The 14,308-nt window shown below is 42.6% G+C and overlaps 1 protein-coding gene across 3 annotated transcripts in view; it reads left to right on the forward strand.

Moving 5' to 3' along the window:
• The first annotated feature begins 2,478 nt into the window (after positions 1-2,478).
• LOC106550497 (scaffold attachment factor B2) overlaps positions 2,479-14,308 on the forward strand; it is a 51,571-nt gene continuing 39,741 nt past the window's right edge. For 2 of the 3 annotated variants that reach the window (XM_087703327.1, XM_087703328.1), the window contains exons 1-4: positions 2,479-2,868; positions 11,826-11,913; positions 13,247-13,311; positions 13,409-13,690. In XM_087703327.1, coding sequence (XP_087559453.1) covers positions 2,671-2,868; positions 11,826-11,913; positions 13,247-13,311; positions 13,409-13,690 — 633 coding nt within the window. In that variant the 5' untranslated portion in view covers positions 2,479-2,670. The remainder of the gene's footprint in view (positions 2,869-11,825; positions 11,914-13,246; positions 13,312-13,408; positions 13,691-14,308) is intronic. The other variant, XM_087703329.1, reaches the window with a different exon arrangement.

The raw sequence follows: 14,308 nt of genomic DNA on the forward strand, positions 1-14,308 counted from the left end.
TAGCATGATCTGTTAATGTCTAATTGCATATTCAGGAGGTGTGTTTCCCATATTGTTTTTTGGGTTTTTTTTGGTTATTAAAGTTAAACTTTCGGGACATTTCTCATGTCTGGAGTTTCAAATGCTTATCAGAAATCAGAGTCTTGTTGCTTCAAAGAAACTAGAGACATTAATCAAAGCTGCTCCTTGTTATTGAAAACAGTCACAGGTAGTCCTCGACGTATGACCACCACGGAACCAAAATTTCCGTTGCTAAACAAATCAGTTGTTAAGTGAATTTTGCCCCATTTTACTTCTCCTGCCACAGTTATGTGAATCACTGCAGTTGTTAAGTTAGTAACAAGGTTTTTAAGTGAATCTGGCTTCCCCATTGACTTTGCGTGTCAAAAGGGGATCCCATTGGCCTGGGACACTGCAACTGCCATAAATACATGACAGTTGCCAAGTGTCCAAATTTTGATCATGTGATCATAGGGATACTATAATGGTTGTGTGAAAAACAGTTGTAAGTCATCGTTGTAGTTTTGAACGGTCACTAAATGGATGTTGTAAGTCGAGAGCTACCTGCATTCAGACAGACCCCCCTCCTGCCCCCATCAGTTTTATTTGCAGAAAAAAGTCTTAAATGACCAAGCATATTCATATTCATACACCTGGGCAGGAAAAACCAGTTACAAGGACAGATTAGGTGAAACCTGGCTCAAAAACAGTAACTGCGAGATGGACCTTGGAGACCTAGTGGACAATCGCTTAAACATGAGCAAGCAGTGTGAGGCAGCAGACAAAAAAGCCAATGCAATCCCTGGTTGTATACGGAGAATCAAAACCTTGTGAGGTATTAATACAGCTTTATAAAGCCTTAGCAATGTTGGGAGAAATATCCATCTGGTTTGGTTCCAAGCCGGGAGAAGGATGCTAGAAACATGGAAACTGATTGGAAAGATGGTTTAATGATGAACAGAACCACATGAGTTCTGGTGCAGCTGACCACATAGAGTTGAGATGTGGGTGTTATACAGAGGTGGGTTCCTACCAGTTCGCACCTATTTGGTAGAACCAGTTTGTCAAATCTACTGAACCAGTTAGAAGAGGTTCCACCAGTGGACCTGAAAAGCAGGTCACACCTACAGAAGAGGTTCCAAATTTTTTTGAAACCCACCACTGACTATCATGCTCATATTTATAAAACTCAGTGCCTCTGTGAAAGGTAAGGATGACTACTGTGTTTGTGGTGCAATCAGAACATTGCGTGTGTTGAAGTTGTTTTAACGCAAACCAAAGATGCCTTTTAAAAAACAAGTTTACAACATATTCTTATGCATGCCAGTGCTGTGTGTGAGATAATTTAAGGTGGTTCTGACAAGTGTCGTCGGCATCTTCATATCCGATCACATGGGCAGCAAGCCACTCCCACAAAGGAGGCCACACCCACAGAGTAGGTTCGAACAATTTTTGAAACCCACCCCTGGTGTTATACCCTCTCTTGGGCTTTGCACTTGAGCTTCCTGTTCCTGTGCAAGAACATGTATTCTATTGGCTGTTGTCATGGGGTCATGTAGGGGCCATAGCTGGCTCTGTAGGTTGTCTGAACTCCCAGGTTGAAGTTTGGTTGAAGTTTGTGAGGGTGATGCAATCAAGGGCCTTGTGTAATTCCTATTGTGGCTGAGGGCTAATCCTACCATTATTCAGACTTTGCTGCAGGGAATTTCAAAATATCCTGTCTTGAATAGATTTCTGCCTAAAGTATTTGTCTGCAGCATTTTGCCTATGAATAGAGCTACCTAGATCTCAATAAGCTCTGTCACTTAAGTGCTGACATCTGCTGTGGGCTATTAAAGGTGGGGTCTGCTTTCTCCCTCTAAAAGAACATGTTTCTCAATTTCTCATCCAGGGAAATATAATATTTTAAAAAATATTTCTCAAAATATTTCCTTCTTCTAGGAGAGGGTGTTAACTTTCTACTGTAAGATCACATCTGGAATCTTGCATCCAGTTTTGGTCACAAAATAAAAAAAGATGTTGAGAGTTTGGAAAAAGTGCAAAGAGCAGCTAAGGACCTGGAGACTAAAACATATGAATAATGATTGCAGGATTTGTGTTTGGCTAAGTCTAGAGAAAAGGAGGCTATTTGCACATTTTTGAAATTCTATTTTTAGTCAGCACCATTCCCTAATCAGGCAAGGACAGGAAAAAAACCCCCACCAAAAAACGCCCGCATGCGCACATAGATACGTTCTCAGCTCCCTATATTTAATCGCATCCAAGGCGGGCGCAAAGTTATGTTCAGGGCGCATGCGCTCCCGGGCTCTCTTTCGTTTCCCCGCTTGTCGCTTTCTTCTGCCATTCTACCACGTCGCGCGCGCGCGCGCGCACTCGCCCCGCCCGCCTCTTTTCCCCAATAGGGGTGTTCAATCAGAACGCACATGCGCAGTGATCCTTCACCAGGCCAGTTCTGCGCATGCTCAGAAAGAGAAGCTCGCCCGCCATTTTATGCGTGCCGGGAGCGCTCGCGCGCCCCGCATAGACGTTACAGTTTACAGAAATTTGTTTTTTTTAAAGTTTTTTTTGCGGGGGAGGGGCTTAATTCGGTATTATTTTTTTTTGAGAGTCAAACTTTTGCGCGAGAAGCCGTTGTGTTTTTTTCCCCCTTCTGCTCCATAGTCTTTCCTTATGGCGGCAGAGAATCAGGCCGGGCTCGCCGCAGAAGCGACGGTTTCCCTCAGCGGTGGCGACTCGGAAAGCTCCGGAGGCGGGATGACCCGGCGGCGCCTGAGCGACCTGAGGGTGATCGACCTGCGGGCCGAGTTGAAGCAGCGCAACCTGGACACCGGAGGCAACAAGAGCGTCCTTCTCGAGCGGCTCCGGAAGGTAAGAGCGCGGAGCCTTCTCGGGAAGGGCTGGCGGGGGCCGAAGGGGTTAAATCCTCTGCGCATGCGCCGCAGCGCAACTTTTCGCCTCCGGGATTTGGCGGAACGTAGACTTTATAAAAACTGAAGAGTCGCCCTCGGAACCGTGTGTTGAGGGATTCCTGTAGAATTCGTGGCTGCTGTTTGAATCCTCATCGCCTGAGAATTGCCTGTTACTATCACTGTTTTCAGGGGAATTATACCAACAAGTTATGTTGGTGTAACTGAAATATTCATCTTTTAACAAATGGAATGGAAGCTTGGTGTAACTCCGTTCAAGTTAGGTTTTCCAAACGATTAATTGCAGTAGCATTTAGACTTATATACTACTTTACATTGCTTTACAGCGCTCTCTAAGCGGTTTATAGAGCCAACCTATTGCCCCCAACAATCTGGGTTCTCAATAATAGTTTAATCTCAGGCTATTTCCCCCTTGTGTCTAATACATGCATCTTTTATTTTTTCAAATAATCTTTATTGGTTATACTTTTTTTTAAAATAAGACATACAAATACAAATGCAACTTTAAACAACCCCCCCCCCCATGACAGTCATTCACAGCTCAACTTTTTTTCCCCTTCCTCATTGTTTAGTCTCTAACCAGCATCTTCTCCTTACAAAGTTCAGGGATCTATTACAATACCCATGTTCACTTTTAGTTCCCATTGTTAACAGCTGCTATTTAACTTTCCCTGTTTTAAGTCCCTGCTGTTCTCCTTGTCGCCCACATATACCATAGGTTCCAGCTAAGATAATGTTCCGTTTCTCCTTTGTCCCTCAGCCAACCCGCCATTCTGTCCATTTCTGCACATTCATAAATCTTTTTAATTATGGCATCTTCCGATGGTATGGTAGTAGATTTCCAAAATTGCGCATACGTTATTCTTGTGGCCACAATTATATGTAGGCTCAAATGCCATATAGATTTACTCATGTTTTCTGGTTTTATGCTTAGTAAAAAAAGTCTCGGGTTTCCATTCCATGCTTGCCCCGGTAACCTCTTTCCCCAGTATTTCGTGACCTCAGTGCAGGACCACCAAATATGGTAGGATGTGCCATCCCTTCTTCCACATTTCCAACACAGTGGGGAAAACCCAGGAAACATTTTGGCTAACCTCGTTGGGGGGAAGTGCCACCCACCTATAAACCATCTTGTATATAATACATGCATCTTCATGTTATCTCCCAGCCAGGTTTTAAGATCCATTTCGGAATGGCTTGCCTTCAGCATTCGTGGGTGCTCCCATCACTAAAAGTTTTTAAGGAGCCATTTATCTGAAATGATATAGGGCAGTGATGGCTTTGGGCCTAGTAGGCTTCTCTGCAGTCTCCTGGGACCATAAATGGGCCACGGGGGATGAATGTTGCACCCCCCTGCACTCCCCCCATACATGTGTGTGCAACTTCCCCTCCCACGCAAGCGTGTGCATCTCCTGCATGCGCTCCCCCCCCACATGCGCGGCAGAGACAAGAAAATCAGCTGGCTGTCGGGAGGCGCACACGCATAAACAGTGGAGCTGAGCTTGGGCGACATGCGTGCCATAGGTTCACTATCACGGGTATAGGGTCCCCTGCTTGAGCAGGGGGTTGGATTAGAAGACCTCCAAGGTCCAATTCTGTTATTTTGACCAGTAAAGGAGCTACATAAGTCTCCCAACCTATTCTGGTTTCAGGAGAGGGAAAGATTCAAATCCAGCTGGATCTCAGGGAGAGGCAGTCCATGTAGTCATCTTAACGAAGAGTACAGGAGAGGAGGGCTTTGATTTTGCCATCTTTGTGTGTTTTTTTTTCTGGTTTTCCATTCTGATTGGCAGCTTTAGGCTTTCCTGGTGGTCTCCCATGCAAGCACAAAGAAGGTCGATCCTACTTAGCTTTTGGTGGGGAGACTTGGCTAATGTCTGCTCCCTGCCTCAACTACATTGGCTTCATACAACTAACATTCTGTAACCAAAGTAGGGAAATCATATTATGGCAGGGGTTGTTCAACCTTGGCAGCTGTAAGACTTGCAGTCTTTAACTCCCAGAATTCCCCAGCCATTGTTGGCTAGGGATTTCTGAGAGTTGAAGTCTGCAAGTCTTAAAAGTTGCCAAGGTTGGACACACCTATATTAATGGTTAGTGGGTGATATGACTCAGGCTGCTGATTGAATGATAACAATTCCATTTCTTGCATTTGAGCCATGGTGGCACAGTGGCTAGAGTGCAGTACTGCAGGATGCTTCTGCTGACTGCCGGCTGCGTGCAATTTGGCAGTTCTAATCTCACCAGGCTCAAGGTTGACTCAGCCATCCATCCTTTCGAGGTCAGTAAAATGAGGACCCAGATTGTTGGGGGCAATATGCTAACTCTGTAAACATCTTAGAGAGGGCTGTAAAGCACTGTAAAGCGGTATATACCGGTAAGTCTAAGTGCTATTGCTATTGGGGTACATTGTTTTTATTTTTCTCAACTACCCCTTTTCAATTGCTGCAGTCACAGCAAAAACAAAACAGCGGCCTATTAGCTTTTCTAGTTTGTGGTACATGAAACCTAGTAGCAACTGTGGGAGATAAGCAATGTAACATTAGAAATGTCACCTGGTGCTTACATTTTTCTTCCTCTCCTTTTTATTTGTAACTTGACAGATTCCTATAAATTAACAACAAAACCAGAATTGGTCCCTGTATTTTAAGTAGTAATCTTCAAACCATGGTAGGTCAGGGGGAAAAATAATTATCCCAAAGTCAAATTAAATCTTTTTCAGGATTCTTTCCATTCTCTTGTTTCACATCTGAATATTGATCTTGTAGATAGGAATCAGCAGAAAATGCCGTAATAGATGTCTTCAAAACAAGCACATCCAACTTGCAGTGCATGGGTCACATTGGCAAGTAATGCGGCCCCACAAAATATTTGTAAAAAAATAGAAAAAAGTAAATAAGTTTATTACTTATATATATATATATATATATTAACTATATTATATGTATTTATACGCATCCAAAGACAATTCCTCTTCACTCAATGTGGCCCAAACAAGACAAAAGGTTGGACACCCATGCTTTAAAATAGGGGAACCCAAGTCCTGGACTGTGAACTGATCCTGGTCCATGGCCTGTTGGGAACTGGGCTGCGCAAGCGGTGGGTGAATACGTGAAGCTCCATTTGCGCTGGCACTGGAGCTAGGATGCGCACATGAAGCCATCCCCCCAACCCACCCACCACCGTTGCTGCCAGTCCGAACTCAAAAAGGGTGGAAATTTGGGGCTCAATTGAGGTTGTAAGTTGAGGACTACCTGTATATATTGAAGTGGTCTAAGGCAGTGGTCTCCAAACATGGCAATTTTAAGACTTGTGGACTTCAAGTCCCAGAGTTCCTCAGCCAGCAAAGCTGGCTAAGGAACTCTGGGAGTTGAAGTCCACAGGTCTTAAAGTTGCCAAGGTTGGAGACCACTGGTCTAAGGTATCTCTCATTAAGAAAAGGTTTCATAGCCAAGAATATAGTGATTAGGAAAGAATTTAAAATGTCACCACCCTTGTGTGTGGAGGGTTTGCATGTTGAATACAGTGCGGTTTTGGTTGCTGTGCTTGAAAAATTACATCATAACTGGAGAACATGTGACCCGACCAACCAGAAAAATTGTGGGCTCTGATTTTTCCATCTATAATAAAAGATTTAGAGCTCTTTAGCTTAGTTAGATAGAAGAAGATAAATGATTGAAGTGCAAAAGATTAGGAAAAGATTTAACCTAGACTCATTTGTATAATTTATCTCTGGAGTTTATTATTGTGAATTATGATGATGGCTACTCATAGAATATAGCTTGAAAACAAGATTGGATACATTTCTTTAAGAGGGGACAGTAGCGGTAGTCCTCAACCTATGTTGACAATTGACCCCAAGATTTCTGTTGTTAAGTAAGACATTTGTTAAGTCAGTTTTGCCCCATTTTACGACCTTTCTTGCTACAGTTGTTAAGCGAATCATTGATAAGTTGGTAATACGATTGTTGAGTGAATCTGGCTTCTGCATTGATTTTGGAAAAGGGGATTACATGACCTTGGGAATGTCAGGGTTCCAACTAACAGACCCAATGCAATCAAAACTCTGAGGCCTAGGAGTTCCTCAAAGCACAGATTTATTTGGCATGTTATATTGGCACATCTGGTGAAAACCCAACTCTAAAGATCCACCCCCCTCCAAAAAAATCCCCATGTCCATCACATGGTCCAATCTCTCCCCAATACCTAGAACGTCCTTGGTTCTCAGGATAAATAATTTTATTTTGGCTACAAGTCCCCAGCTGTCTATATTCCCCCACCCTCCTGTTCCCACAGCTCCAAGCAGCGTAGCTGTGGCAGTTGCTCCAGAAATGGCTTCAGGGTTGACAGGGACACAGCAACGGTTATGAGTATGAACCAGATGCCAAGCATCTGCATTTTGATCACATCCTAGGGATGCTGCAACGGTCGTAACTGGGAAGAATGGTCATGAGTCCCCTTTCAGTGTCATCGTAACTTTGTACGGTCACTAAATAGCAATAGCACTTAGACTTATATACCGCTTCTTAGTGCTTTCCAGCCCTCTCTAAGCGGTTTACAGAGTCAGCATATTGTCCCCAACAATCATTGTACCCACCTCGGAAGGATGGAAAGCTGAGTCCACTTTGAGTCTGGTGAGATTCGATCTGCCAAACTGCTGGCAGCCGGTGATCAGAAGAAGCATCCTGCAGTACTGCACTTTTGCCACTGCACCACTGTGGCTCAGTAAACTGTTGTTAATGAACTGTTGTAAGTTGAGGACTACCTATCTATCAGGGTATTGGTCTTCAAGTTTCAGGATTACCCACTAGGCTGAGAATGTGTCTCTCTGCCAGTTGCAGAGCATCAAAAGGGAAATGTCTCCATCTGCTGTTTGCCTGGAGGCATCAGTTGTCCAGCCTGAGGAAGAACAAGCTGGGCTGAGAGGTGTCTTGGCCTGATGGAGCTGAACGGTTTGTGTCATGCTTGGTGCTAGAGATGTAGACGTTTTTGCTCCCTAGGCAGAAGAAGGGAGAGCTGCCTCTAGGAAGCAAATAAACAGAAATGCGGGCAGTCTTCGACTTAACAACAGTTGTTTTAGTGACTGTACAGTTACAGAAGTACTAAAAAGAAGTGACTTATGACTGGTGCAGCATCCCTAGGGTCACGCGATTTGCATTTGGATGCTTGACCGCTGACTCACATTAATGACGGTTGTAGTTTCCCAGGGTCAGGTGATTACCCTTTTGCGACCTTCCAACAAGCAAAGTCAATGGGGAAGCCAGATTCGCTTAACAGCCGTGTGACACACTTAACAACTTCAGTGATTCCCTTAACAAATGTGGGCAAGAAAGGTCGTAAAATGGAGGCAAAACTCACATAACAAATGTCTCACTTAATCAACATAAATTTTGGCTACCTGTAGTCTGAGCCATGCTGGGTTGGGGCAGAAATCCATCTTCGTCCCGACTTTCTCTTCTGCAAATCAACGACAGCTGCACACGTCCCTCAGGCGATTGTGGAGGAAGAAAATGTCATGCAGGCTTTTCTCTATAAACTTCTAGAGGCCACACTTCAGTGCCACTGCCTTTTTTCTTCCTGTCCATATGGCATGAGATAAAATTCCCACAACGTTTATCTTACGCCCTAGGTCAGGAGGTGTCAAATTGAAAGCCCAGGGACCGGATCTGGCCCATGGGGTGCTTAAAATCTGCCCCACGGGGCCACCCTGCAAACAGCGAAGGACTGGCTCACGTTGCTTCTGCCAGCGAACGCAGAGCTCGAGAGGGCTGTGTACAGCCGTCCCGAGCTCCTTTTGCTGGCAAAGGGTTGCAGGAGGCCATCGCAGCCAAAAACAGAGCTCGGTAGCCTGTTTTTGCTGGCAGAGTGCTTGGGCTATAATAGGTGTCTCTGACACGGGTGACGTCGAGCTGGGCACACCCACCCTGGCTCCTCAAGATCAAACACAACCCTGATATGGCCCTCAATGAAATCGAGTTTCACAACCTAGGGCCTAGGTCTGGGATGGCGAACCTATGGCACGCATGCCATAGGTGGCATGCGGAGCCATTTGTCAAGGTAAACGAGGCGTTGCCCTGTCAGCTGAATCCAGCCTTTTATAAAGCCATTTTTTGCCCTCCCCAGGCTCCAGAGGCATTCTCTGAAACCTCTGTAGCACAAAACAAAACCAGTCCTATGGGCAAACCAGACGTTTGGAAACAGACTTCCGGTTTGCTTGTAAGGTCATTTTTTGCTCTCTGGAGCCTTCGGGGAAGCCTCCTGAAGGTCCCTGAAGCCTCCGGAGGGCCTCCAGGGAGTGGGGGAAGCTGTTTTCACCCTCCCCAGGCTCCTATAAAGCCCCTGGAGCTTGGGGAGGGTGAAAAAAGCATGCAAAAAATGGGGGGGGCAGCATCTGTCATGCACGCATGCGCACTGGGGCGGGTGTCGCGCATCACATGGGTGCGACATGCCCGCACACAACCCCCCTGTGCTCCCCCCACTTATGGCATGTGAGCCAAAAAAGGTTCGGCATCGCTGGCCTAGGTTGTCAAACCACATAATGGGATTGTATTTCCTATTATCCTCCTCATCTTTCCTATTACCTTTAGCATCTTATGACTATTTGTTCTTTGTATCTTATAACTTACGGTGTGTAGAGGTTATACAAAGGTTATGTACAGACATGTGCAGCAAACTGCCATGATCTCAGTGATTGGTTACCTCAACATCTGTGACCTCACCTAATTAGTGGAGCCAGGTACTACCAGGAACTGTTGTGTTATGTGAAGATTCCAATCTGGCTGGGATGGTCTTCAAGATTGACACGGGAAATAAAGAGGGAATGAACCAATAACGATGCTGTTGCTGTCTATGCTTTATTCTGCTTGTTAAAACTGTATAAAAATAATAAACTCTGCGTAAGGCAGACAGACATTTTGGACACAACCTGCTGTGATGGATTTTTGAGACCTATAACGGTGATTGCTTTTATTTACCATGTTTTCCCCAAAATAAGGCCTACCTGGATAATAAGTCTAATTGGACTTTGGAGCGCATGTGCTAAAAATAGCCCTCCCCTGAAAATAAGCTCTTCCCGGAAATATTGCAATATAGCAGCAGCCATTAGATGACCACACTTGACACCTCCCTGAAAATAAGGCCAAGTGCTTATTTTGGGGGGGTCAAAAGACAATAAGACCCTGTCTTATTTTAGGAGAAACACGGCTTCTCATCTATCTATCACCGAGTCTTGTATTTTATGGTTTATAATTATTGTATTTTATGATTATGATAATGATTTATCTCTCTTTTATTTAAGTTTTTTTATTTTTTACAAACATCAATGCCTGAACAGTGTGGCACATGGGTGTCTTATATTTTAGTGGAAAATAAAATAATATTCATATTTATTACAGTTGACAAGGTTATATAGTTCTGATAATAGTGTGCATATTTTGGTTGAATTATAATCTTTCATTATTTAGTTATTCAGTATTTCAATATATTATTTTTATGCCAATCACCATATTCTGAGTGTCATTCCTTTTACTACAAATAAAATATTAGCAATCATTTGTTACATTTAACGGACATATCTAATAATAATACACATATTTATGTTAAATTATAAACTTCCATTATTTAATTGTTCAATATTTCAATGTTATCTTTATGCCAATCACCATATTTTTCAAACATGCTTAATACTACCATCGTTCAAGTTCTAATTTCCCCTCTTGTTATTACTTCACCTTATATAAAAATGTTTATTCCATTAATCCCCCCCGTCTAGTTTCCATGCCTATTCTAATTTTTAATTATGCGTCTATTATATTTACAAATATTCCCTTTCTATCTACATTTTAGTACAAATAAAATAATATTCATCATAGTTACTACATTCTGGTAATAGTACACATATTTTGGTTGAATTATAATATTTCATTATTTAATTATTAAATATTTCAATATTTTATTTTTATGCCAATCATACTTTAATAATAATGTTTTTTTTATTCTCACATTTAAGTCTCCAATAGCCAAGTATTTCCAGGATTTCGGGAATGTGTTATGCTTTCCTTTTGTCAGCAGGTGGCACTCTTAAGTCGAATTTCAATATTAACCAGTTTTATCCAATGTTAATGGTAACAATCCAAAATATAAAGTTGATATTAAGTTTTTTTAAGTAAATAGTTCCAGCATTTTGAAATGCCTGTCCAAAACAATGCCTGCCCAATTTTCTGTATTTTTAAAGATTTTGATTCTTTTTCCTTCAATTTTAAAATTCTCCTCAAAATGTTAAATCGCTGCTTTTAAAAATAGCAGTGAGCCTCTCTTTTCCTGGATATTCTTTTGGGGATGAGTTTTAGATAAAAAGGATTCTTCTTACCCAGTTCCAGACACTGTTCACTGACTCTGCACCAATACAATGCTTAGATGTTTCTCGGCTGTCCTAGCTTTGTGGCAGCCATCTTTAGGCTGCCTCTTCTTGCTGTGGCATAGAGGGAAAAAAGCTTGGGGTTCAGCAGGAGAGTTGTGATTCCTCCCATGACCTCTCTAGGCACCCCTCCTTAGCTTCACCACCCCTACAGAGCAGATTTGGCTCCTCTTGGAGCCTACAAACAGGGAGAACTCAGCACAGGGAATGTGGAGACCTGTTCCCTGTGTCCGATATTGCTGCGATGTCAGCTGGAAGAGCCTGATAATGATTTATCTCTTGTTGATTGTATGTACACATATGCACTGGAGAGAAATCCCTTGTGTGTCCAATCACACTGGGCCAATGAAGGGTTCTATTCTTTTCTAAGTCAATGGCCATCATGTATGGAGCACTGCTTACTACACTTCTTCCTTTGTGGTATTTTCTGCCAAATTCAATACTGTTCTGTTTACCATGCTGACTTTGTCTCTTTCTAACAGGCTATTGAGGAAGAAGGAGGACACCCTGATGAGATTCCAATGGTGTCCGAAATAACCCCCAAGAAAGTGCCAAAAAGAAGCAGTAAAGGTATACAAGGAAATAGATAAAGGCGAAGGGTAAAATTGGTTAATAGATATCAAATTCCTGCTCTGCAAATGCTGAGTGATTTGTTTTAAGACCTGGGTACACTGATGGCCTCATAACATTTGCTGCATTCAGGGAAATAACAGAAGGATTTAAAACTCTTTCTGTAGTTCAGTGTTTCTCAATCTTGACAACTTTCAGACATGCAGACTTCAATTCCCAAAATTTCCAGCCAACAAGGTTGAGAAACAATGATATAAGTTTTTATAAGTTTTAAGTAACCGAAGTTGCAACAGTACTGAAAAAACTGATTTACAATCAATATTTACGTTTACAGCCATCCCCATAATCAAAATAATGGCCCTTGGCAATCAGCATGTATGTATGATGGTTACAGTGTCCTGTGATCACTATTCACGATCTTCCTAACCAGCTTTTGACAGGGAAAGTCAGTGGGGGAAGCCATATTTATTTAACAACTATGGCAAAAAGGTCATAAAATTGGACATGACTCACTTAATATCCACTTTGCTTGACTGTTGAACGTCTAGTCCCAAATGTGGTTGTAAATTGAGGACTACCTGTATAAAACTTCATGGCATAGATCCAGGTTACTTAAGAGATAGATAGATAGAGTTAAATACTGATAGTCCTCAACCTATTACCCCAATTGAGCCCCAGATTAATGTTAAGTGAGACATTTGCCCTATTTTATGACTTTTCTTGCCACATTTGTTAGGTGAATCACTGCCATGTTAAATTAATAACATGGTTGTTAATGGATTTAGTTTCCCCATGGACCTTGCTTATCAAAAGGTCACAAAAGGTATATGCCTGGCTCCTGGACACTGCAATTATCATAAATGTTAGTTGTCAAGCATCTGAATATAAATCATGTGGCCATGGGGGATGCGGTTGTAAGTGTGAAAAATGGTCATACGTCACTTTTTTTAGTGATGTAACTTTGAATGGTAACTAAATGAACTATTGTAAATTGAGGACTACTTGTAGATAGAAATAGGTGGATGGGTGTGTGTGTGGTGCGGTGGCCTAGAGGTGGAGCTCTTGCCTCACAATCAGGAAGCTGTGAGTTCGATCCTAGGTAGAGACAGATATTTCTCTCGCTGAACAAAACTCTGCATTGGCAACAGGCAGGGCATCTGGCCAGTAAACAGCTTCGTTTCATTGTCCAGACTCTACCCCGCAAGGGATTATGGAGTCATAAATAGATGATGAGAGATAGATAGATGTGGAGATAAATATGGAGATAGAATGATAGGCAGATAGGATAGATATGTGTGTGTTTGCGCTTGCTCAAGGATTCTGTTCTTTTTAGGGCGGAGGCTCGAGGAAGAAGGAGTAGAGGACAATGGCCTTGAAGACGAATCTGGAGATGGGCAGGTATTGCGAACGAACGTACGGAACGATGCTCCGTAAGACTTCTATGCCGGAACCCCAGCAACTATTATATATGTGGCTTTTTTTTTTCTTTTTGCAGGAGGATATTGAAGCAAGTTTGGATAACTTGCAGGATATTGACATGATGGATATTAGTGTGTTAGATGAAGCGGTCATAGATAACAGCAGTGGTGTAGACTGCCGAGAGGATAGCAGTGCGGATAGTAGACTTGACTCCCTCTTTGACAGTAAGGAGAGTGCTGATGCAGAAAGGCGAGGACTTCCAGAGCAGCTGACAGGAGGTGCTCTGGCTAACATGGAGGCAGCAGCCCTATCCTTATCAGACATGCCAGAAGAATCCAGAGAAATACCAGTAGCCATGGTATGCACCTTCTTCGGGGGCAGATGTATTCGCCATCCTTATAAACGTTTCATTTTTTTATTTTATTTTTTTCGTTTTCTTCTTCCCCCTCTCTCCCCCTGAAAGGACGTAAAATGATCCAGAATCGAAAAAATAAATTCCCTCTTATCCCCTCCATCTTTACCTGTGTGTGTGTGTGTGTGTGTGTGTGTGTGTGAGAGAGAGAGAGAATGAATGAATGTATGAATGAATGAGAATCCATAGCCATGATATTCTTGTTTGCATCTTCTACTTTTTCAGTGCATGCTTTGTTTAGGAATCCCAGAAAGTTTTATTAATGAAATGCTGTGTGTGTTTGTGTGTGCTCCTCCCTCCCCGGTGTGTGTTTCCATTCACTCATTTTCATGTGTGTAAAAGGTGGTGGATATAGGGAGTCTTAGGTCACTGATGTGACTTGTGAGTTAGTGGAAGGGAAATCTTGGTCTCGCAACCATATTTGTTGTGTTTTCAAAAACTAACAAATGGCTTGGAATAATGGCAAATGTTTTAGTTTCTTTGTAGTCTCCCTTTAGGCAAAAGAATACGGGAGTGAAAGCTCAGTTGCTAAACATGCTTTTTTGCAAATGATTTGTGAACAGA

Source organism: Thamnophis sirtalis, unplaced genomic scaffold (assembly GCF_051295495.1).
Source record: "Thamnophis sirtalis isolate CommonGarterSnake01/CBP01778 unplaced genomic scaffold, rThaSir2_p1.2 scaffold_1, whole genome shotgun sequence".
Lineage (NCBI taxonomy): Eukaryota > Metazoa > Chordata > Lepidosauria > Squamata > Natricidae > Thamnophis > Thamnophis sirtalis.